At 36.7% G+C, this 23,927-nt stretch overlaps 1 protein-coding gene across 2 annotated transcripts in view; it reads right to left on the bottom strand.

Moving 5' to 3' along the window:
* The window catches only part of GLRA3 (glycine receptor alpha 3), a 174,146-nt gene that overhangs the window by 10,630 nt on the left and 139,589 nt on the right, over nt 1-23,927 (bottom strand). The window contains exons 6-9 of one of the 2 annotated variants that reach the window (XM_043487336.1): nt 23,041-23,178; nt 21,211-21,425; nt 3,702-3,845; nt 1,414-1,458 (exon numbers count right to left, since the gene is read on the bottom strand). In XM_043487336.1, coding sequence (XP_043343271.1) covers nt 1,414-1,458; nt 3,702-3,845; nt 21,211-21,425; nt 23,041-23,178 — 542 coding nt within the window. The remainder of the gene's footprint in view (nt 1-1,413; nt 1,459-3,701; nt 3,846-21,210; nt 21,426-23,040; nt 23,179-23,927) is intronic. The other variant, XM_043487337.1, reaches the window with a different exon arrangement.

The raw sequence follows: 23,927 nt of genomic DNA, 5'->3' as shown, positions 1-23,927 counted from the left end.
TAAAAATAAATGTGATGCATATATTTATAATCAAATGTATTTTCATTTATTGTATTTGTAAAATGTATTTGCATTTTCTTAAATAATATAGTTAGTAAACCATATTGTTTCTTTTTTAAAAAATAAGTATTTATTGAATGCTAGCAAAGGAAATCTGTATTTTCATCAGAGTTATTTTCGTACTGTTTTGTCATGCAATATCTAATTGAATATATATTTCATACTAACACTCCTTATATACTGTTTAGTTACTGAAAATTTAAATGTATACCTCTCCCAAAGAGGCAACTATGCGTCATTATGAAAATTCAAAGCAATGAATTTTTTAAAAAAATTAGTTAGGATAATTGCATAAAACTAATTGGATCATGTGAATTTTCCCCCCAGGGATGAAAATTGAAGTAGGTAGTTACAGTGGGAACAACTATGAAATTTTAGTAGAAAAGAAAAATAATAGAGGGAGTATTATAATATAGGAATATAATTAATAACGACTTTAAAATAATCTTTGATCTAGATACTTGTTATGAAATTAAGATCACTTCACTATTCATCCAACAGTATGTCTGTTGTGTATTCACCTAGTTATGTCTATTCTTAACTGAGATTTGTGGTAAAAATCATCAGGAGAGGTATTTTTTAATATACTTTATTCCAGAAATTTTAATTTAGTAGACTGGACTGTTTGAATATGATTTCCCAAGCTAAATTCTTGGCTTTGAGTATATTTAAAATGTAATCAGAGTCATATATTATGGATCTCCAAGTCAAATTACTAATATGCTCTACTGTAGATTACATTTCTAAACACTTAGCCATTCTAATTGTAGGTGTGACCTTGTGATCTATTTTTAATCAAACATTTTTAAGGATGCTGAAGTCAAAACCAAAATCATTCATTTACTCTAAAGAATCTCAACATATCTTAACATTAAAAATAGTTTCTAAAGATACATAAGCTGGAGAAAGCATTTTATTTTTGCCTTATTTTTAGGTCTATTTTCTGGCAAGAGGAGCTGTTTTTAGAACTTATTTGTACAAATAAACGTCCCATCTATTTTGCAACTATTTTTGTCAAAGTGTATGATTATTTTCTCTACAGACAATATTATAAGATACATGTGATATTTCTGTTTAATATATATTTAAAAATTATTTTGACCAAACAAACAGCTCAGTTCATAGAATGAAAGATAACATTTCAAATTTTTTTTACTGAGTGAAGAGAGACAAAGGGAATTGTTAGAAGAAGAGAATACCCTTAGCTGAAGGGGATTGGTGGTAGATCAGCTTTAAGTGTGCAGGGGTCTGTGTTTCCCCACCCAACACTGCCTGAGTGCAGAGGATGCTGTCTGCTTTTTTTTTAAACTGATGACCACATTCTTCTACTTAGAGTTAAGAAAACGAATTTACCGTGTCTGAGAAACGGTAAAACTTCTCCAATGCAAAAGCTTCTGTCTGTGGGAAGGTAAAGTGGACCAACAGGGATTGAGAAACCAGAGAATCAAGTCATAGATGGTTAAAATATAATTGCACAATTGGCTTTCATTGCACAGATCATCTAAACAAACGTATGTATCAATTAATAGTTTCTCACATACACAAGCTATCCAGCCCCAGAGTATGAACTAAAAAAAAAAAAAAAATATTCTTTACTGCACTATATCTTAATTACAGTATATGTTCGCTGAGTATTTTAAATGGTGATTAGAAATATAATCAGATGTTACTATTTTTGCACTTCGACCCTTTTCTAGAGTGCCAGTCACTAGAAAAATTAATCTTGCTGTTTTTCTGTGAGCTAAATAATAAAGGGTGTCAAATATCTTTATCCCAATACACTTACAGGTGGTAAAACTGAATAAAGAGTTGCTGTGGTATGGATTCTCTTTTTTTAAGGAAGAACCAGAAATGAGTGTCTAAATTTGTAGAGCATTATGTTATCCATTGGCTGCTCTGACTGCCAGATATGTGGTGGGTGCAGAAAAGGTCTGAGCTCTCATCTCCCCTTGGAACACCACCTGTGTACACCCCTCATTTCTGGTGTTGGCAGCACGTGGCTGATACATCCTACATTGAAGGAAGGAGAAGAAAGGTAGAAAAATGTAGAATGTGAAAAAGTGAATCAAAATGAGAGGGGGAGATAAGTGATGCTTTATTGATTCATGATGTTGGAAGGAAAAATTGTCTTGATCAGTCATTCAGGAGGGAAAAAAGTGACCACACCTTCACTCCTGGGATACAGAATGCTCTGTCTTTTCACCATGTTTCAGCCTGTGCCAGGTATCATGAGAGAGAAGAGCAAATGAGAAGTAAGGGAGGTTAGAAAGAAGGGGAGGGGAGAGACGCGGAGGCAGGTGAGAAAAGTGTAAGGACACCAGCAGACCAGGAGAGGTTGGGGCAGGAGATAAAGTTAATCTCTCCACGAAAATATATGTTAATATATAAATGATGTGCTTTAATGTTTATAAAAAATTGGTCAAATACAAGCTCTGGCATTGTTTTTCTGTCAGTCGTCTTACCCAGAGTATTGTAATGCTGAAATTTCTCCCATGCTACAGTGAATTGGGATGTTTACCGGAGCAGGTGATGATTCTGAGGAGTCAATTAGATACTACTGAATAAATTATTGCTTCTGATGTTTAAATTGAGTAGACTCAGCACTGAGAGATCATGGCTTAGGGTTTTTTAAAACATTTTATAAATATATAAATTACAGTCAGTCCTTCAGAAACCATAAAAAATTCTTTAAAAATTAAATTCTTAAAAATGAATGCAATATATAAACCAGACTATTCATTTTAAGATTTGAGAACGTTTCGACTTAAATATCTCAGTATATTGGATTCTGGTCACAGTTTCCCCTGTAATATATGACTTTGACATTTCTCTGTAGCTTGAGTCTATTTGCTTTTTTAAAATGTCAGCTGGCACATTCACATTAAACATAAACTCAAAGATAGGTTGGCTGATAGAAACTCTTTCAGAAAAGGAAAAGGGTTGATTGAAATTATGTGCATATAAAGAGAGATGACCTTATAAGTCTTATTAGAGGGGAACAACCTCATCCTGTACATCCAAATCCAATTAGAAGATTACTTCTGCAGATTCCTGTGGTCTCCCAAGGATGTTCCTGATTTATCAGGTGACAGCAAGGCAAAAATACACCTTACTGTGTTTCCAATGGGGATCCAGAAGAAATGTCTCAAAAACCAAAAATATGTATAAAAAAGAGACCACATAGCTTTATGTGAACATCAGAGTATTATACAATAAATCGATAATGTTTGATTAAAACATTCAAGGAATTAGTTCAAGAAAAGAAAAAATTAATAGCAATAGTTGATGACTTGTGTCAAGTAAAGTCATCAGAAACATTACAGCGTTACAAATAAGAAATGATAGATTTTATTAGTTGAAGCAAAAAATGATGTTATTCCAGGACAGATATTAGAAAGAAGTTGATAAAGCTCTGGTGTCACCAGATCTGCTCTGTAAAGTATTGTAAAGCAGCTAGATGTTACTATTTTCTCCCTGAAGCAATTTTTGACAACATAAGTTTCAGTTGGACAAAATCAAAGGACAGTCCTCTCTTTGAATTCCTGTCTCCATTTTCTTTCTGTACATTCCCATTAAACATAACAAATTCACTTTCCAGGGAGAATTGTATGCCAAGGAACTTCATGCATTTAATCACTTACCTTACTCCTTCTCTTTCGTCGAAATCTCAGAAGTTCTTTGTGTTGTCTTGATACAAAATTTACCGCTGCATATTCCAGAAGTGCTGAAAACACAAAAAGGAGGCACACTGCCATCCAGATATCAATAGCTTTGACATATGAGACCTAACCAGGAAAGAGAGAGTGAGAAAATTGACTTGTTACTTCCACGGAGAACAAAAATGGATGTCTGTTCCTAAATTATATCATTTATACATTAGAAATTTTTTACTTAAAATTTTTGCAAGTTTTATGTATTAGTCATACATTAAAATGTGTATTCCTTGCTAACAAATTTTTTTTCAAATGAAGCACTAGACCAAATGTATGATGAAAGAAAATAAGATGAAATATAATTTTATCTTCAGGGTAAGATAGTATCATACTTGAAAAGTGTGCAGTAACATTGAAAGATACTTGCAGAGTAGCAGAATACTTGAAAAGGTCTGAAGTAATATTGAGATATAGAAAATACTGTTGAACTTGTAGCTCCATATTTTCTTAATTAAAATTTATTTTTTACTTTGAAATAATTTTAACCTTACAGACATGTTGGTGGAACAGTAAAAAGAACTCCCAAGTTCAACAGTCGTTAATGTTTACTTACATTTCTCTCCCTCCCCTTAATCTCGATCTCATGTTTTTCTCCCTGAATTATTTGACTATTATATGCAGACGTGATGCCCTGATACTTAGGTATTTTTCTAAAAGAAAAGGACACTCTCCTATACACACTCAGTTGACTGACCCTTCAGGGCTCAGGATAAATTTTGCCAAAATCTGATTCTGAATCCTATGACATCTGTGCTTACCCGAACACACTGCACTGTAATTGCTTATTTCTTGTTTTCTTTTTGTTTAGAGTGTGAACTCTTTGAGGACAGATGGCATTCATTTTGTTCACCATCACAGTAGTGTGTGTGTTTATTTGCTGACTGAATGAGCAGATAAATGAAGGTGCAAAATGTTAAAACACTAGGGAGGAGGGAGCCATAGATGATGATTCATGTGGAAATTCACTATCTCGAGTGATGCTCTGTTAATATCTTGAACTGAATTGATTTTCTTTTAAAAAGAAGTGTCAACTCACACCACTTCCAGTGGTGTCAACTTACATGTGAGACGTGCCGACATGGGGGCCCTCTGCATCTCCTCCTGTATCTTAAGTGTGATTTCTGCTGATCAGAAAGAACTCTACCAAGCAGAGAGATGTATGCCCTCAATTTATTCCATGGTTGTGCTAAGTGCCCATATGTTTGTAAAGCATAGATTTAAATCTCATGAGTTCTGCAATTGTGTCAGAAATTTCTGGCTGCCTTCAAATACATACGGTCCCAGAAGATGTAATACAGTTTTCACAGGCACCATCTCAAGCTACACCATTCCTTGGAAAAAGTGTGTGTGCATTTTTTTTCAACAACCTGGATCTATAATGACATGAACCAAGAGATCAAATAAGAAATATGGTTTTCAAATGAACCTGACAACTGTTTTCCTTTGACAATAGAACTATGCAAACATCATCTATGCAGCCCACATTCTGCTTCTTGTGATCAATACTTGATTGTTGAGACTGAAAAGTCAACTCTCCTCATCCTCTCCTCTGACTCCCACCAACTTCAATTCTCTCTCTTCTCCATCCTCACTGACCCTCCAAGGACAGCAAGCACAAGCCCTGAAAGGTTTGGGACTCTAGCACTAGTAACTTTAAAATAACACAGCAGTTGGGACTTCACTGGTGGTTAAGTGGTTAAGATTCTGTGTTTCCAATGCAGGGGGCATGGGTTTGATCCTTGGTCAGGGAACTGAGATCCTATATGCCATAAACTGTGGCCAAGAAACAAAAATAAATAAATAAATAATTTAAATAATTCTACCTGTTTAAAAAATAAATAAAACAGCAGTTTCCTCACCAACACATTGACAACATATTCATGACACACGACACTCATCCCCTGTGATTCTGGTACCACCTTGTTTCCACCCACTCCTGCCCCTGTCCTTTGTAGCAGCCTCATTCTAATCCAGCCAATCCCCCGGACCACCTTTCCATGGTCCCATCGTTCACCATGCTATTGGAAACGTGATCTTATTTTAGGTAACAGTCTCTCCTTGGTGTTATTCCTTGGGTACAGGGGCATGAGAAAATGAAGCCTAAATGTCTGCTGACTAGACACACTGGCCGGGAAGACCGTTGTCTTGGAAACCAATCCAAAGCCACGTGTGGAAGACCGCTTCCTTCCTGAAGCGCGCTCTTCCCTGGCTCCTTGACCTGCATTCTTCGGGTTTCCTCCCTCCACCCAATCCCACTCGGCTCTGTAGGCCTCTCCTCTTCTTCCTGAGATCCTCAGTGACACGGCCTGGGCCCCTTATGTTCTCACACTGAAACTTGTCACTTTCAGCCCTTAACTATTACTTTGGATCCAATTCCTCCTTTGCACTCAAAGCCCCCAGCCTCCCGTTTCCTGACGAAACCTCCCCCTAGCCTGTTTCTTACATGACAGTAGCTTTTGGATGTCTCATGCTCCTCAGTCTTCATTTGACTGAGAAAGAAGCTAGGAATCTCTACTGGACTCAACCAGCAAACACACATAACTGCCTCTTCCTCCTCATTAAAGGCTAGATTCTATTCATCTCCAAATCTCACATAAAAAAAACCAAGTCTGGGAATCCTACCTTTTTGCTATTTCTGAAATTTATCATTTTCTGTCCTTTCTTACTGACATTGTATTGTGTATTGATCTCAACCACCATAATCTGTTTCTCAGTTTCTCTTAGGGCTGAAGTTACAAAGATAGTAAGACAGACAAGGTCTATCTTTTTTAAAATTGGGGTATAATTGCTTTACAATTAGTTATTTTCTGCTGTATACAACAAAGTGAATCAGCTACATGTATACATACATGTATTCTCTCCATCTGGGACCTCCCTCTTACCCCTCATCCCCCTCTAAGTCATCACAGAGCACTGAACTGAGTTCCCTGTGCTATTGGAACCAACATTCAAGAGGGGGGAAATAGACAGCAAAAATAATCACATAAATAAAGATAATTTAAGAGAACTTCAATAATGAAACCCCTGTAGGGTCATGGGAAAGGGACAGTGTGCAGGGGGCTGTTAGGTGGGTACAGTCCCTGAAGGCCTCTCTGAGGGTGTGATACAACGACCATCTCAGGCCACTTTCTTACTTGCCCATCATTCTTTGTGTTTCTTCTAGTTCTTGGCAAAGAGATCAATGGACAAGCTCCATCCTGCCTCAGCAGCTTTGAACTCCCTGTTACTTCTGTCTGAAACACTCCTTCCTTTATGGAACCCCTGTTAAATCCTTCAGACTTTAGCTTAAAAGCCATGATTTCAGGGAAACCTTCTCCAAATGCTCAGATCAGTACAGCCCTTCTCACCTTCTTACCTCCACTTTCCTCCTAGAACCCATCTCTCAGATGACTCATTGCAGTTGTAACGATATTTATCTGTGGGTAGTTCTTACAAGGTGACTTCCGGAGAGCATCATTTAAATGCCCCCCACCCTGCAGCTAATTACTCTGTTCCACAACCCCTAAGGGCCATTTTCCTAAAACTTTGGGTGGAAGAATGCAAAAATGAGTATGTCCCTGAGGATTTCAAGGTGAAATATCTATACTGATATTTTAGCAAACTATGTGTTGACAGCAAACACTAAATAATTAATCTTATTATTGACCTTGCCCCACTGTATCATCATTATCCATTTACATATCTTTCTCCTTTTAGGCTAATGTATCTTGTGAGTTGAGGCAAGGGCCAGGTCTTATCCACCTTTTTGTTTTAAGGACCTAACACACTGCCAGTTATATGATGGGCTCTCAGATAATATTCAGTTGATTGAACCATGTGGAGTGACTTGCAACCACTGGCCATTTATTATAAGAGAAATAATTATAATAACTAGCAAGCCAGGAATGTTCTTAGGAGTGTCTGTAGAACTACTGAGTGTTCTTAGTAACTGTCCGAAAGTAACACTTTTAATTCGCACAACTATTCCTCTTTTAAAGGTGAGGAGACTGAGACATGTGAAATAACTTGTCATTATATACACTCAGTTCAGTTCAGTTAAGTAGCTCAGTCCTGTCTGACTCTTTGTGACCCCATGGACTGCAGCATGACAGGCTTCCCTGTCCATCATCAGCTCCCAGAGCTTGCTCAAACTCATGTCCATCGAGTCAGTGATGCCATCCAACCATCTAATCCTCTGTCATCCCTTTACACTACCCTGTGTAAAATAGATAGCTAGTGGGAAGCTGTTGTGTAACACAGGAGCTCAGCTCAGTGTCCTGTGATGATCTGGAGGGGTGGGGTGGGTGGAAGGTTCCAGAGGGAGGGAGTATATATGTAAGTATAGCTGATTGACGCTATTGTACAGCAGAAATTAACACAATATTGTAAAGCAATTACAGTCCAATAAAAAAAAAAATAACATCACATAGCTATTGCTATACACTGAATATGGCCCTTCAAAAATCCTGATGTTGACATATACCTCTAAGGTGATGGTAATAGGAGGTGGAATCTTTGGGGAGTGGTCAGGTCATGAGGGTAGAGCCCTCATGAATGGGATTAGCCCTCCTATAAAAAGGACCCCAGAGAGTGTTATGCCTTTTCCATCATTAAAGAACACAGCCTGTAGATTGCCATCTATGAACTAGGAAGTGGGCTCTCACCAGACACTGAATCTGCCAGCACCTTGATCTTGAACTTCCCAGGCTCTAGTTTCTATTGTCTATAAACCACCTCATCTATGATATTCTTATAGAAACCTGGACAAACTTAGGATGCTACCAAGTTGCAAAGCTAGGATTTGAATACTGGTCATCTGGCTAAAAAAATCTGTAACTCAACTACTCTTCTACATCACCTGGTTATTAGGTTCCGTCTTTTTAAGCTACCACCATAACTTAACAACTGTGAGCACACTAAGTAGAAATAATTATCTGTATCTTAATATTCCAGGCTCTTCAAATTTTACATGATAGTTAAGGGTGAAGTCATTACATAGCATGAACATTGGAGGGTTCTGTATGTTTGCTGATCCTAAAATCTGACAATCAACTTCTTAGTAGACAATGTAGAAAAGGAGTTGTGAGAATGTAATTACCACATTAGAAACCAGATATTTGCTCTGCAGAAGCAAAACTCTATCAGGGAAACATTTTATCCTTTGAAATACAATCAGAGTCCCCTCAACAATATTCTCACATTAATTATAGTGAAGTGTTTTTATGAGACAGTTGCCTACTTGCCATGTGATAATCTGGGAAGAGATAAGCTTGATAAATTATCATTTGAATGTGCAGAGCTGGGTTTGCACATTTGAATGTGCAAAGCCTTATCTTTTTCACTTTAAAAAATGTTTTATAATGTGAGGAAGGAATATAAGTATCATTGATTCTACAGACTTCTTAGATCATGTGATTTTTTTTTCCAGATAAATTTTCTGTTTATTTTAACCTGAATGAACTTATTGGCCAACCCAATACTTTGCAATGTTATCATTAGAAAACAGAGAAAATCTGCTTCTGGAGTCCTGAAAAGATGCATATCGGATTTTATCATTATTACTTATCCTGGTTATAAAGATTGGAATCCAGTCCCCTTGACTCTGGGAAGCATTCGTGTTCAGGAAACTTGCCTAAGCATGAATTTCTTTATATCTACTTCTAACGATACAAGGAAGTGGGCATAGGAGGATTCTAGCTATGATTTGATAAGAATAACAAACAACCCCAAATCTCACTGGCTTGAAACAACAAAGGTCAATCCATGTCCATGCAGAGCTGAATGGTGACTCTGAACAAGTGTCGTCACACCGTGACCTCAGCTCCTAGTGTGGTCACTCTCTGGAACACTGGTGGTGACCACAGCAGAGGAAAACTAGGGCACAGGTCGTCTCACATTTGGTAATAAATACTCCAGGCTAGAAGAGGCACAGATCACTGTGCTCAAAACTCATTGTTTATTTGTTTGTGCCTGTATGCTCAGTCATGTCAGGTTCTTTGTGACCCTATCAGCTGCAGGCTACCAAGCTCCTCTGTCTATGGGATTCTCAAGGCAAGAATACTAGAGTGGGTTACCATTTCCTCCTCCAGGGGATCTTCCAGACCCAGGGATGGAACTGAGTCTCCTGCCTTAGCATTAGCCAGAACTATTTACAGTCAACACGACAAGAACAGATCTGTGAGGTGCAACCTCATCCTGTGTCTCGAAGGGAGACAAAGCTCACAGGTGGCAGAGTGAGTGGAGGTGGGGAAGGGTCTACTCTGTGCGTATGAAAAAAAAAGAAAAAACAAGAATGCTGACAAGCCCAGGATTGAAGACAAGTGTGGACTGTGATCTGATCACTGTGATATCTTGAAGGGAGAACTAGAGCAGCTTTCAGTTCTGTTCAGTTCAGTCTCTCAGTCATGTCCAACTCTGCAACCTCATGGACTGCAGCACGCCAGGCCTCCCTATCCATCACAAACTCCTGGAGTTTACTCAAACTCAAGCCCATTGAGTCGGTGATGCCACCCAACCATCTCATCCTCTGTCTGTCCCCTTCTCCTCCCACCTTCAGTCTTTCCCAGCATCAGGGTCTTTTCAAATGGGTCAGCTCTTCACATCAGGTGGCCAAAGTATTAGAGTTTCAGCTTCAACACCAGTCCTTCCAATGAATATTCAGGACTGATTTCCTTTAGGATGGACTCGTTGGATGTCCTTGCAGTCCAAGGGGCTCTCAAGAGTCTTCTCCAATACCACAGTTCAAAAGCATCAATTCTTTGGTGCTCAGCTTTCTTTATAGTCCAACTCTCACACTCATACATGACTACTGGAAAAACCATAGCCTTGACTAGACAGACCTTTGTTGGTAAGGTAATGTCTCTGCTTTTTAATATGCTGTCTAGGCTGGTCACCACTGCAGTGATTTTGGAGCCCCCAAAAATAAAGTCTGCCACTGTTTCCACTGTTTCTCCATCTATTTGCCATGTAGCAATGGAACTGGATGCCATGATCTTAGTTTTCTGAATGTTGATTTTAAGTCAAATTTTTCACTCTCCTCTTTCACTTTCATCAAGAGGCTCTTTAGTTCTTCACTTTCTACCATAAGGGTGGTGTCATCTGCATATCTGAGGTTATTGATATTTCTCCCAGCAATCTTGATTACAGCTTGTGCTTCATCCAATCCAGCATTTCTCATGATGTACTCTGCATATACGTTAAATAAGCAGGGTGACAATATACAGCCTTGATGTACTCCTTTTCCTATTTGGAACCAGTCTGTTGTTCCATGTTCAGTTCTAACTGTTGCTTCCTGACCTGCATACAGATTTCTCAAGAAGCTGGTCAGGTGGTCTGGTATTCCCATCTCTTTCAGCATTTTCCACAGTTTATTGCGATCCACACAGTCAAAGGCTTTGGCATAGTCAATAAAGCAGAAATAGATGTTTTTCTGGAACTCTCTTGCTTTCTCGATGATCCAACAGATGTTGGCAATTTGATCTCTGGTTCCTCTGCCTTTTCTAAATCCAGCTTGAACATCTGTAAGTTCATGGTTCACGTATTGTTGAAGCCTAGCTTGGAGAATTTTGAGCATTACTTTACTAGCGTGTGAGATGAGTGCAATTGTGCGGTAGTTTGAGCATTCTTTGGGATTGCCTTTCTTTGGGATTCGACTGAAAACTGACCTTTTCCAGTCCTGTGGCCACTGTTGAGTTTTCCAAATTTGCTGGCATATTGAGTGCAGCACTTTCACAGCATCATCTTTTAGGATTTGAGATAGCTCAACTGGAATTCCATCACCTCCACTAGCTTTCTTTGTAGTGATGTTTCCTAAGGCCCATTTGACTTCACAATCTAGGATGTCTGACTCCTGGTGATCACTGGTGAGTGATCACACCGTTGTGATTATCTGGGTCCTTAAGATCTTTCTTGTACAGTTCTTCTGTGTATTCGTGCCACCTCTTCTTAATATCTTCTGCTTCTGTTAGGTCTATACCATTTCTGTCCTTTATTGTGCCCATCTTTGCATGAAATGTTCCCTTGGTATCTCTTTTTCTTGAAGAGATCTCTAGTCTTCCCATTCTATTGTCTTCCTCTATTTCTTAGCATTGATCGCTGAGGAAGGCTTTCTTACCTGTCCTTGCTATTCTTTGGAACTCTGCATTAAAATGGGTATATCTTTCCTTTTCTCCTTTGCTTTTTGCTTCTCTTCTTTTCACAGCTATTTGTAAGGCCCTCTCAGACAGCCCTTTTTTTTTTTTTTGCATTTCTTTTTCTTGGGGATGGTCTTGCTCCCTGTCTCCTGTACAATGTCATGATCCTCCGTCCATGGTTATCAGGCACTCTGTCTATCAGATCTAGTCCCTTAAATCTATTTCTCACTTCTACTGTATAGTCATTAGGGATTTGATTTAGGTCATACCTGAATGATCTAGTGGTTTTCTCTACTTTCTTCACTTTAAGTCTGAATTTGCCAATAAGGAGTTCATGATCTGAGCCACAGTCAGCTCACAGGAGCAGCTTTGTTAAAGGGCAAAACTCACTGCTTTAGAGAGAGCAGCTGTTAAGTAATGAGAGGATGACAGAGGGGGAAAAAAAAACAAACAGTACTGATCTTTAACTCCACATTTGTTCAAACCATGTCAGGACAGAGTTCAGTAAAATTAGTCATAAGCGGGTTACAAAAGAGTCCAGGTAGTCCTCTGAAGCGTTGATTTACTCTAGCAGAGGTAATAGATTACTTAGATTATAAAGACAGGCAGGCTGCCAGGCAAATTCAGGCATAGGAATGGTGTGCTTGTACCACACAGAGTCTCAAAAAAAAAGAAAAAGACTGTGCCTCCAAGTATGGACCACACCTCACCAGTTAATACTCATCCTTGTCCCTTACTTGTTCCACCAGACCCAACTGTTCATTTATGTGTGCATACACCCTCCAAAGTCATCTGGTTGTGTTCCTCTTTGATTCAGAGGAAGAGATGGCTTGCAAGTATATCATGCAATTTTTCATAAATCAATTTAATGTAAGGCAAGTTTTTGGTGAGATAATTAAGTAGCAACAATTTATATTATATTCCTTTACAAGATCATTGACTGAGCTAAACTATACGAATGGCACCGTCTGGTGTAGTTGAGAGGCTTCTTGTCAAGATCCATAACTTTATCTTACCATGCATAGAAATGATCAAATGGATTGCCTTAGGACAAATGCTGTCCTGAACTACAGCTGGTAGATGATAATGCATGAATAGGTAAATATTGATTAGACTATAAGCCAGACTACCTAATTATAGCAAATTATACTTACTAATTTATGTTATAACCCAGACTATTATTATCAAGAATTTCTAGAAATAGAAATTTATAGTGCACTTATAAGAAGCACAGCTTTGAAGGATAAGAAATTGATTAAACCAGAAAGTGGTTTGAATCTCCAAATCCAATGCAAACCAACACTCAGGCACTCTACAAGGTTAATATCCCAGGACAGTGAACATTTTCTCAAGTCTTCTCTCAGTCCAAATTTGCTTTTTATTTAAGAAAGAGGTATAACAAAACATCACAGTATATTGCTTTTGATTAGTTAAAACAGTTCTTTCAATAGGGTGATTTATTCTCCATTGGATGATGATCAATCCTGGTAAATTCTCCCAGTTCCTCTAACTTGTCAAACTGATGAGTAATTCTGGCTGTGGAATGGGCAAGTGGCTCAAAGGTTTTTTTCTGAGTTATGCTGAAAAATTTCCTGCTTGTGTCATGGCTTTTTTCCTAGGGGGGTTTGTTTCGGATCACATTGGTATTTATTTATCTTTGGATCTGTAAAAACCAAACTGTAGTACACTTAGTCCCTCATTTCTCCCAGTGTAAAAGCTGTATAAGAATTTTAAATATTGTAACTTTTATAGGAAAAAATATATTAGTTTCAAAATTATTTTGAGTTTCATTTAAGACTAAAAGCCAGAGAGATGAAAAAAATAACCTTTTTTTTTAAGTGTTAAAGTAAAATGAAGCAAACTGAAAAAGAAAATGAACTGTCTGCAGAACTGTATTCTTGGAATTCTAGGTGGTGAATCACACAGATTTTGTGAACTCTGATGTTTATCATCCTGGAGGGCAATTCACAACTGCAGAATCCTACACATTACGTTCATACTAATTACGATCCTCATAAACTTAGTAAATGAATGATGCTTTGCATAGAGTCTTTATTTGCCATGTAAAGGCTTTTACTTTAAGAAATGAAATGTATCAGAGAATCATAATGGCAGAACTGCATTATATCCTAAGTCATGAACTTGACAAATCTTTCCAATCACCAGATGAGAAAAACACAATTAAAAAGGGTAAGGTATTTTGAAAGGTCACTCCGCTGTCCCTGACTTTTGCTTCAATTATGGGAGCTTTACTGCCATCTTTTCTATAGGACAGGATTCTTAAGACTAGCAAAAAATCTAAATGTTGCTAGAAATGCTACTTAGGTGCACGTTGTTACTGACATTTGTTAACATTTTTTTGTGTGTGACCTGCTTAAGGAAAGTTGAATTATATTTGCGACTTCTCTCCCCTGTGCATTCTTGCACTGGAAGTTTTGTATTTCTAGAACATCATCTTTATTATACCTATATACCTTTCCAATCCCTTTTCCCAGCACCTCAAGATCTGACATTTTCATATTTAACTTCAACCAGAAATCAGGAAGACAGATAAAACTTGTAAGCTATGTCCAACACTGATTTGGGGACCAAATTCTTTATTCCCTTGGCAAAGGGGGAGTTTTACATCAGATTTTATCTGTCGGCGGGGAGAGGGGGTCATGGTATGACTGTAGGATTTATGTGAATACAGTAAAGGGAGCTTAAGACATTAAATAGATTAAAATTGGCTCCAAGTTGCATAAACAGCTTTTGTTTGTAAATTTAGTTTGATGTTAAAGCTCCTGTATTATGTCATTTCAAAAATTTTTAAACTTTGTGATTTGATCATATATTTTCTCCAAATTGTGCCATCAGATTTAAGATCTTATGTCATGGCTCTGTCTCTATGGCATCCACAGAGGACCTGCTTGATAATTGTTAAATTCAGCTTAATGAGACCCAGTAAGCATATTAACTGTAGGCACTAAGATCAAATATAGAACCAGAGACAACTATCAATTTCTATTCTTACTATGGGATCTACATATGTTTAGGAATTACTTATTTACTGAAGACAGAAAAAACAGTAATAAAATTGAATAATATTCATATGTAGTATACCTTTTGCTTTTAAAAGAAAGGGCAGGAGTAAATAATTTTTTAAATTTTTGCACCTTTTTTCTTTCTCTTTTTCCTACAGGAATAAGACAGGGAAAAAAACTATTAACATACTCAATGAAAACACTTTTAAATTACATATATTACTCACATCAAATACTGTATTATAAAGTTAAATATACTTAATAACTATTGTGTCATGTTTAATGAATTAAAAATGAGCCCACTTGTATCATGTTTGTATTGAATTTGATTGAAGTAAATTTTGTTAACTATACTTTGAATAGATACTAGAATCTTTATTCAAAAGTTTTTTTTCTTTAATGTGGACCATTTTTAAAGTTTTTATTGAACGTGTCACAATACTGCTTCTTTTATATTTTGGTTGTTTGGCCCCAAAGCATGTGGGATCTTAACTCTCCCACCAGGGACAGAGTTCACACCCCCTTCATTAGAAGGTAAAATCTTAACCACTGGACCTTCAGGGAAGACCCAATATTAGAATCTTATATTCAAATAGTGAGGAACAAAACATTATTGACAGTAATAGTTATCAATAGGAAAACTTGATTACTATACAATCCCTCTCCCCATTTAATTACTGCTGATATTTACAATGTACTCTCCTTTAAAACTGCAGGGCAGTTTTTATTATTTTTTTTAGAAGAATGAGAACTAATTAGAAATGGCAATAGTGAATACGAATACTTCATTTTCCTTCCCATCCCCTGTCTTTTCAGTGTAATGCCAATAGGCCTCCACGTGCCCACATAATCATGGTATCCAATTATAAATATCTCAGTTAGATTTATATTATCTAGTCATTGTAATCAATTCTATAGTTGATGATTTCAAGAAGAATAAAAGTTACTATGAAAGCTATTGTGATGTTTTCTAAGAACCATTGTTTTTATTATACTGCAAGGTAGATACATGCAATATTTAATACCTTTTTCATTAATTTGGTGATTCTCAGGGGCGCATATGATTCTTCATAAATAAAAAGTAATTCAACTGAGTTTTACATTCTTTTTAGAGGGACAAAAAATGGCATATTCTTGCTTTTTAAGTTAACCACTAAGCAAAGTTTAAAAATTCACATTGTCTTTAAATATCTGCATGATATTTACTCTATAGACCTGTATCACATTCTGAGGATAAAATATGTAAAGGATAGACCATCCTCTCAAAAAGCTACTCCTGGTGGGTTTCACAGACAGACCGAATAAAGGAAGATACTGCTGTATACACAGACTTTCCTGGAGTTTCCTAAAGCAGTTCTTTCTAGAATCATAGTTTATAAATTAAAATTATATTTTGTCCCTCTTATTATTTTCTTTATTCCTACCCATCTCAATACTGAATAAAAAATATATTGAATAATTCCCTCAGTGTCAAGATCTTAACAACATATTAGTATAAATCAAATATATACTCAAAATAGTTTAATGACTAACACTACTCTCTCTTTCACTTGGGTTAAAATCTAATTCTCCCAAGGAGTATTGCTTTTCCACATCTAAAGAAAAAAATTCACAAAATGCTGGGAATCTCAAAGAGTTTATGAGAAGGGTTTTGAGGTAAGTGGGTCTAGGCTGTAACTAGGCTGTATAACCTTTTCTTGTGCGTGGGGGAGACAGAGTCCTAGAGGAAGAAAGGAGGGAAGACACTTTGAATATACAGTATATACACTAAAATATACTTTGAATATACTTCCTCTTCTTTCTGGACTTTCATTTGCTCTTAAAAGAATCATCTCTGGTCTGCTTCCCTATCAATCTGTAGTTCACTCCTTGAAGCCTTAGGCCTGGATGTCCCTGGTCAGAACTTTGGAAGTTCTGACTTTTTGACAATTCAATGTGGCTATCATACGCATCTCAAAGTTAACATGCTTAGCCATAGAACTAATACCTCTCTGACCTTCCTCATGAGTAAATATTACCACTACATGCCATTACCCAGCTGAAGGCCACTTTTGACTCCTGATTTTCCCTTAATCCTCAAAATTCATTTCAGAAGCAAATCCTGTCTCTTTCATCTGCAAATATATTTTCTCTAAAAAAAAAAAAAGAAAAAAATCTACATCTTCCTAACTCCACCTGTGATGCTTCATCTCTGCAGCTACCAACCTAGACAGATCATCCTCGGCTCTGAAGTATCATTTTCATGGTAGCACCTTTGCTTCCATTTTTACCTCTTCTATCTGATCTTCACATAGAAATGGGAGTGATCACTCCTCTCAATAAAATCCCTCCAAAATCCATCCAAAATAAGCTTTATGCTTACCAAGTTTTATAAAACCCTCCATGACCTGACTCTGTGATCACCACCATTTTTCCTCACTCATTCTACTCCAAATAAACAATGTTAGGAAGTATTCCTAAAGTTTTCTAACTTTGAAAAATTTGCTGGCAGTAGGATGCATTGGCACCCTCTTCTCACCTAGTGCAGGCACTGCGGAAATGCCAGATTGCTCTAAGCTCCAAGAAATGAATCACAGGCGTATTCTTGCTTTGGGCTATTATACTCCTGACTCACGACACTGTTGAGGCCAGTGCAACAGGAAATTTCAGAGAGGAGTCTCAGGTCTATAGTTCACGAGGTGCTGGCTCAAGTACATTCTCAGAGATTTTCTCCTTTGAGTTTTATTTGACGTATTTCCAAGTTCTTTCTTATCTACAGGAGATGTACTGGCACAGAGCCTGACAAAACACTTAGCGATGATCATAAATTAGTGATTTATCATTTCTTCCTCCCATGTCTGATAATCCCCTATTGTTTTCCTGAATTCAAATTTGTTTTCCTCCTTCCTAGATTTCATTAGTAGGAGAATGGTGGATGTTCCCATGGCAAGATTTTCAGGCATCTGAGGGTTCTTTTGTGAGGGTGAGCATAGCAGATCTTAAGGTGCATGGTTTCAGACTTCTATTCCTAAATCCAGTGTGAGCCCTTGCCCTTTGCCTCTCCAAATCACAATATCAGGAGTGCATTTTCTTTCAAGAGACATTCTACCCTTTTGAATGATCTCATTCAATAGGAAAATTTTTGTTTATTCTCAGACTTCAGCATATACCATCCTGAATTCTAATGTACATAACTGCTGCACATAACCTGTACCCTAAATATCACAAAGGCTAAGATAATTATTAACTCAAGATTTCTGTTTGCTAATCAGTTCTTTTTTATGGGTCAAAAATAAATCTGCTATCATACTTCCAGTGTCTCTATGATCTGAGAGATAGACTTTGTATACATCTTTGTATGTAATGTCCATGGGGTCGCAAAAAGTCGGACATGACTGAGCAACTGAACTGAACTGAACTCAACTGATGTATGTAATGTAATTGACTTCATACTTGAAAATTTATTCCTTCCCTGAGATCCTGATGAAATTAATGCCTTTTAAAAAATTTCTTGAGAAAAAGAATGAAGTCATCTCAGACCTTTCTTCCTTAAAAAAAAAAAAACAAAACTCTTGTCTCCATTCTGTTTCTTTTTAATTTATTGCTTTCTTTATTTCTGCTTCATCCACCCACCCCTTCATGCTCTCCTAATTCTACCTTAATCTCTTTATCCAGATGTGTTTGTGCTATGCCTCATAGAATCTGTAGTTTCCTTAAACAGATCATTAAGTACCCCCACTTTCTGGATAACAACTTATGGAATGAATGAGCTTTCATTTCTGTTGAGCTCAGTGAGGAAAATCAATGAGTAAACTGGTAACTTCATTTACAAATCGACTATGGAACTTCAACTATTACTCAGAGCCCTTGAGACATTTATATGTGTATAAATAAGCACCTAATCTTATAAGAAAGCGGAACGCCGAAAAATTGATGCTTTTGAACTGTGGTGTTGGAGAAGACTCTTGAGAGTCCCTTGGACTGCAAGGAGATCCAACCAGTCCATCCTAAAGGAGATCATTCCTGGGTGTTCATTGGAAGGACTCATGCTGAAGCTGAAACTCCAATACTTTGGCCACCTCCTGCGAAGAACTGACTCATTGGAAAACACCCTGATGCTGGGAGGGATTGGGGGCAAGAGAAGGGGACAACAGAGAATGAGATGGCTGGATGGCATCACCGACTCGATGGACATGAGTTTGTGTGAACTCCGGGTGTTGGTGATGGACAGGGAGGCCTGGCGTGCTGCGATTCATGGGGTCGCAAAGAGTCGGAAATGACTGAGCAACTGAACTGAACTGAATCTTATAAACAGATTTATAGTTTTCATTTAGAGAATATTTTATAAAACACTAGTTGATATGGATCGTTTTGAAAATACAATTATATGTTAATAAAAGTAAACCTTATTTTGAAAGACAATTATATGCTAATAAAAGTAGACCTTATTTTGAAAGACAACCATTCAATCTTAGCAAGGCAGAGTGAGCTTTGCTATTGATTAATTCTTTCAATAGTAAGTAAAATTTTTAATAAAATATTATGCCATAAACTTTTATTTATTTATATATTTAACTGAATAAATTAGTCAGAGGTGCAATCCATAGTAAGGGATGAAGGAAGCCATGACAACAGACTTATCATTTACTCAGCATGGTGGGAAGACAGCGTCAAATACACAAGAAGAGTTACTATGATTTTATTACATTCATTTACATCACTGTCATGAAAATAAAGTGGGGCTTGCTGGAGGCCAGACAGGATTACTTAATTTAGATAGTAGAAATTTCTTTCTTAGGAACCATTTAGGAAAAGAAAATAATTTTCTGTTGCTATGCTGCTAAATGGATAAAAAGGACTTCTATGTTTTATTTCACCACATCTTTAAAAAAAACAGTACTGGGTCTTTTACAAACCTCATACAGGAATAGTTTTAATTCTGGCAGCTCAGCACAGACTGAAATATTATGTAAGTATTAGAAAAGTTTTTCTTTTTATTGACCTATGGCTGCTGAAAAGCCAAAGCAAACACACGTACAAAAAAGTAAACACTAAAAAAAAAAAAGTAAACACTGTATTTGGCCCAGGGTGTAAGGTACTGGCATTGTCATACAGTACTTGTGAGAGTATAATTGCTATAAATTTTTCTCGAGGGAAATTTGGCAATACAGATCAATGCATACAGCTATCAATGCAACAATTCCAGTTCTAAGAATTAATACTAAAAAAATAGTACAAAATGCATGTAGAGTTATATATCCGTGTATATATATGTATGTACATACTTGCACATATATATTCATGTATATAACAATCATTATACAAATGTTCATTATTGTATTAGTCCTAATAGTGCATAGATTATCATGACACATCTATATAATGGAGTCATATACTGCCCTTTAATTACTCTACAGATTTAACTTACATGCAAGTTTGATAAACTTCTACATATTTAAAAATCTATAGACAATAAATTCTATAGAGCATAAGAGTATTATTGATGCTTAAATAATTGGTGGTCATAACAAACTATGGATAAGAGATATCATTGGTAGAATTTTTTCCTTCACCTATGTCTCTGTTTTATGTTTTTTCTGCCTCGATTATATATTACTTTAAAAACTGGCGATGAATACAGATCTTCCTCAATTTAACTGTAGGTTGAAAATAACCTTAAGTTGAAAAACCATTCAATACACCTAACCTATGAATATCATAGCCTAAGCCAGCCTACCTGAAACATGATCAGAACACTTAGTGGGCAAAATGATCTAACCCAAAGCCTGTGTGTTCAGATGCTCAGTCGTGTCTGCCTCTTTGCGGCCCCATGGACTGCAACCCACCAGGCTCCTCTGTCCTTGGGATTCTCCAGGCAAGAATACTGAAATGAGTTGCCATTTCCTCCTACATGGGATCTTCCCAACATTTTATAATAAAGTATTGACTATTTCATGTAATTTATTGAATACTGTATGTCAGGAAAAAATAGAATGGCTGTCTGGGTACAGAAGGGTTGTGAGTGTATCCACTGTTTACCTTCCCTGATCACATGACTGATGGATGCTGTAGAAGCCACTACCCAGCATCCTGAGAGCAGATACCATGCATCACTGGCCCAGGAAAAGATCAAAATTCAAAGCTGGAGGTATGGTTTCTGCTGAATGCTTGTCACTGTCACACCGTACAAAAGTCCAAAAACTTTAAGTCGAACTGTCATAAATCAGAGACCAATTGTAAATACCCTGAAAAGGATCTGGCAAAAATAATGATACATATACAAATGAGTGCACGTATGTGTGTCTGCCGTTTCAGGGCACTCACCTTTGGTAAGGAAGCCCGTGATCCTGAACTCTGTGTGGTCATGGTCAGCACAGTGGTTATTCCCAAGGCTACCCGGGCTGGGGCAGCATCCATGTTGATCCAGAAGGAAACCCAGGAGAGAATGACAATCAGGAGGCTTGGAATGTACATCTGGATCAGGTAGTAGCCCATTTGTCGTTCAAGATGGAATCGCACTTCTATACATGTAAACTTTCCTAATTGGTTGCAAAATAAATGCAGCAATTGGTAAAAAAACATGGCTTCACTATTGCATCAAAGGTCACAATGCTGCTTTCATAACAATTTTGCCCTAAACATTATAATGTTATAATGAAATGGGATCCTAAGCCATATATGCAAATTGGTTTCTAAAAAATATTTTTTTTATTTGTATGTTGGCATCTAGAAGCAATGTAATAGAAAAGTGTGCTATTTCAGGAAATAATATATAAAATTATTATTTCACATTTTATTAGCACTTCATAGTTGTCCAGGTACTAAAAGGTCTATTATTTCATGTGATTCAAGTCTGCTTTTGTACGTTCTTTTAAACACTGTACCTTGAGGTTCTAGCCAGGATAATTAGGCAAAAAAATAAAAGGCATTTAGATTGAAAAGTAAGTAGCAAAACTATCTCTGTAAGCAGAAGCCACTAACTTTGTATTTAGAAAATCCTAAAAAACTCATTAAAAATCTATTTGAGCTGAAAAGTCCAGCAAGGTTACAAGATACACTACCAGTATAGAAAAAGCAATTATGTTTCTGTATGCTAGCAATGAACAATCCAAAAATTAAATTGAGAAAATAATTCCATCTGTATAAGAACCAAATAAAATATTTAGAAATAAAGTTAACAAAAAGTACAAAACATACAATAAAAAAAATAACAAAAGTTGAATAAAATTAAAGAAGATCATAAAAAAAGGTCACTGTGTAGCCATTAATCAGAAAAGTTTTATGGTTAAAATTGTGATATTTCCCATCTTGATTTACAAATTTATTGCAATTTCTATTAAAATCCCACCTGGTTTTATGTAGAAATTGACAGGTTGATCTTAAAATTAGTATGAAAATCGATTCATATCAATGTATGACAAAACCCACTGAAATGTTGTGAAGTAATTAGCCTCCAACTAATAAAAAAATTAAAAAAAAAAAAAAAAGAAAATGCAAGAGACCTACAATAGCCAAAATAGCCTTGAGGGGAAAAAACAAATTTGGTGAACTCACACTTTGTAATTTCAAGACATGCTGCAAATTTACAATAATCACAAAGTGTGGTACTGTTATAAGTAAAGATATACAGATCAATGGAATAGAACTGAAAGTCAAGAACTGATCATTTATGGTCAATTGATTTTTTAAAAAGGACTAAGACTATTCAGTAGGGAAAGAATGATCTCTTTAATAAATGGTACAGGGCTTCACTGGTGGCTCAATGGATAAAAATCCACCTGCCAATGAAGGAGACAGGGGTTCAATCCCCAATCCTATGTTTATGACATAGGGAAAGTTAAAAAGTACATTTTACTGCTCACATAGAAATTAAAGGAACTTTTTTGAAAAGAGCATTATTATTTTAACTATAGGTGTTTAAAAAAGAGAAATTATTTAAATATAACTGAATTCCAAGCATTTCTTTTGTTTCATACAAACCAATTATATAGCAACACGCAATGAGTCAAAACTTCTGTAAATTTTAAAGATGTCCATTCTCTGCTCGATGACTATAAAAAACATTCAGCTATAAATTGCTGAAATAATTAGCCTAGCATCTGGATAGCCTATAACTACAAGTCATAAGTGTAATAAAGAACACTCAACCCCTACCTGTGTTGTAATGTTTAGTGCAGTATCGTAAATCTTTCTCTTCTTTCAACAGAAACTGGGGTAAAGTGAGTCCTTCTGCCACTTGTACAGGTGCCTCATCTTGCCATTCAAATATGAGATCATTCATTGTGTACCCAACTAGGCAAAAGATAATAAAAATATTTAGAATGTAACAAGGCATTCAAAGGTGAGAAATTTTAACAAATCACTTGTAGATTTCCCATAGAATGAGAAGACCAAATAGTGTCATTTTAACTCTATTGATTGAGCTACGCATTGCACAATTTCAGGCTACTGGAGTCTACTCATATGAAATGTTTATCAAATAACATAAGGAAATGTAGTAAGCTAATTGGGACCTTCCCTGGTGGCTCAGAGGTTAAAGCGTCTGCCTAATGCGGGAGACCCCAGTTCGATCCCTGGGTTGGGAAGAACCCCTGGAGAAGGAAATGGTAACCCACTCCAGAATTCTTGCCTGGAGAATCCCATGGACAGAGGAGCCTGGTAGGCTACAGTCCATGGGGTCGCAAAGAGTCAGACACGACTGAGCAAATAAAGCAAAAAAGCAATAAGTATAGCATATACATCCTTTCCCTAGGATAGGCAGATACTGCATTGACTCAATGATTCATTTTGGCTCCAATCCATTAGGCCTCCCTCACCTTTTCTCAAAGTATTCAGGACCTTTTCAAACAAAGCTGAAATTGTCACTGGTTACGAAATAACATGAACTATAACATCCAGGGAGGGAATCCAGTGCTGATCCCTTTCTTGGTTTAATCATTAACTGCTTTCGCTTATCGCATCTGCTTCTATGTCCCGAGTCCCAAAGTGGACAAAGGGGTATTTTAGATAGAAATGTTTGATATCCAGTGTAAAAAAAAAAT

The sequence above is a fragment of the Cervus canadensis genome, chromosome 14 (genome assembly GCF_019320065.1).
Source record: "Cervus canadensis isolate Bull #8, Minnesota chromosome 14, ASM1932006v1, whole genome shotgun sequence".
NCBI classification, from domain to species: domain Eukaryota; kingdom Metazoa; phylum Chordata; class Mammalia; order Artiodactyla; family Cervidae; genus Cervus; species Cervus canadensis.
The sequence above is the reverse complement of the archived record's forward strand: the minus strand, read 5'-3'. Positions and strand labels throughout refer to the sequence as shown.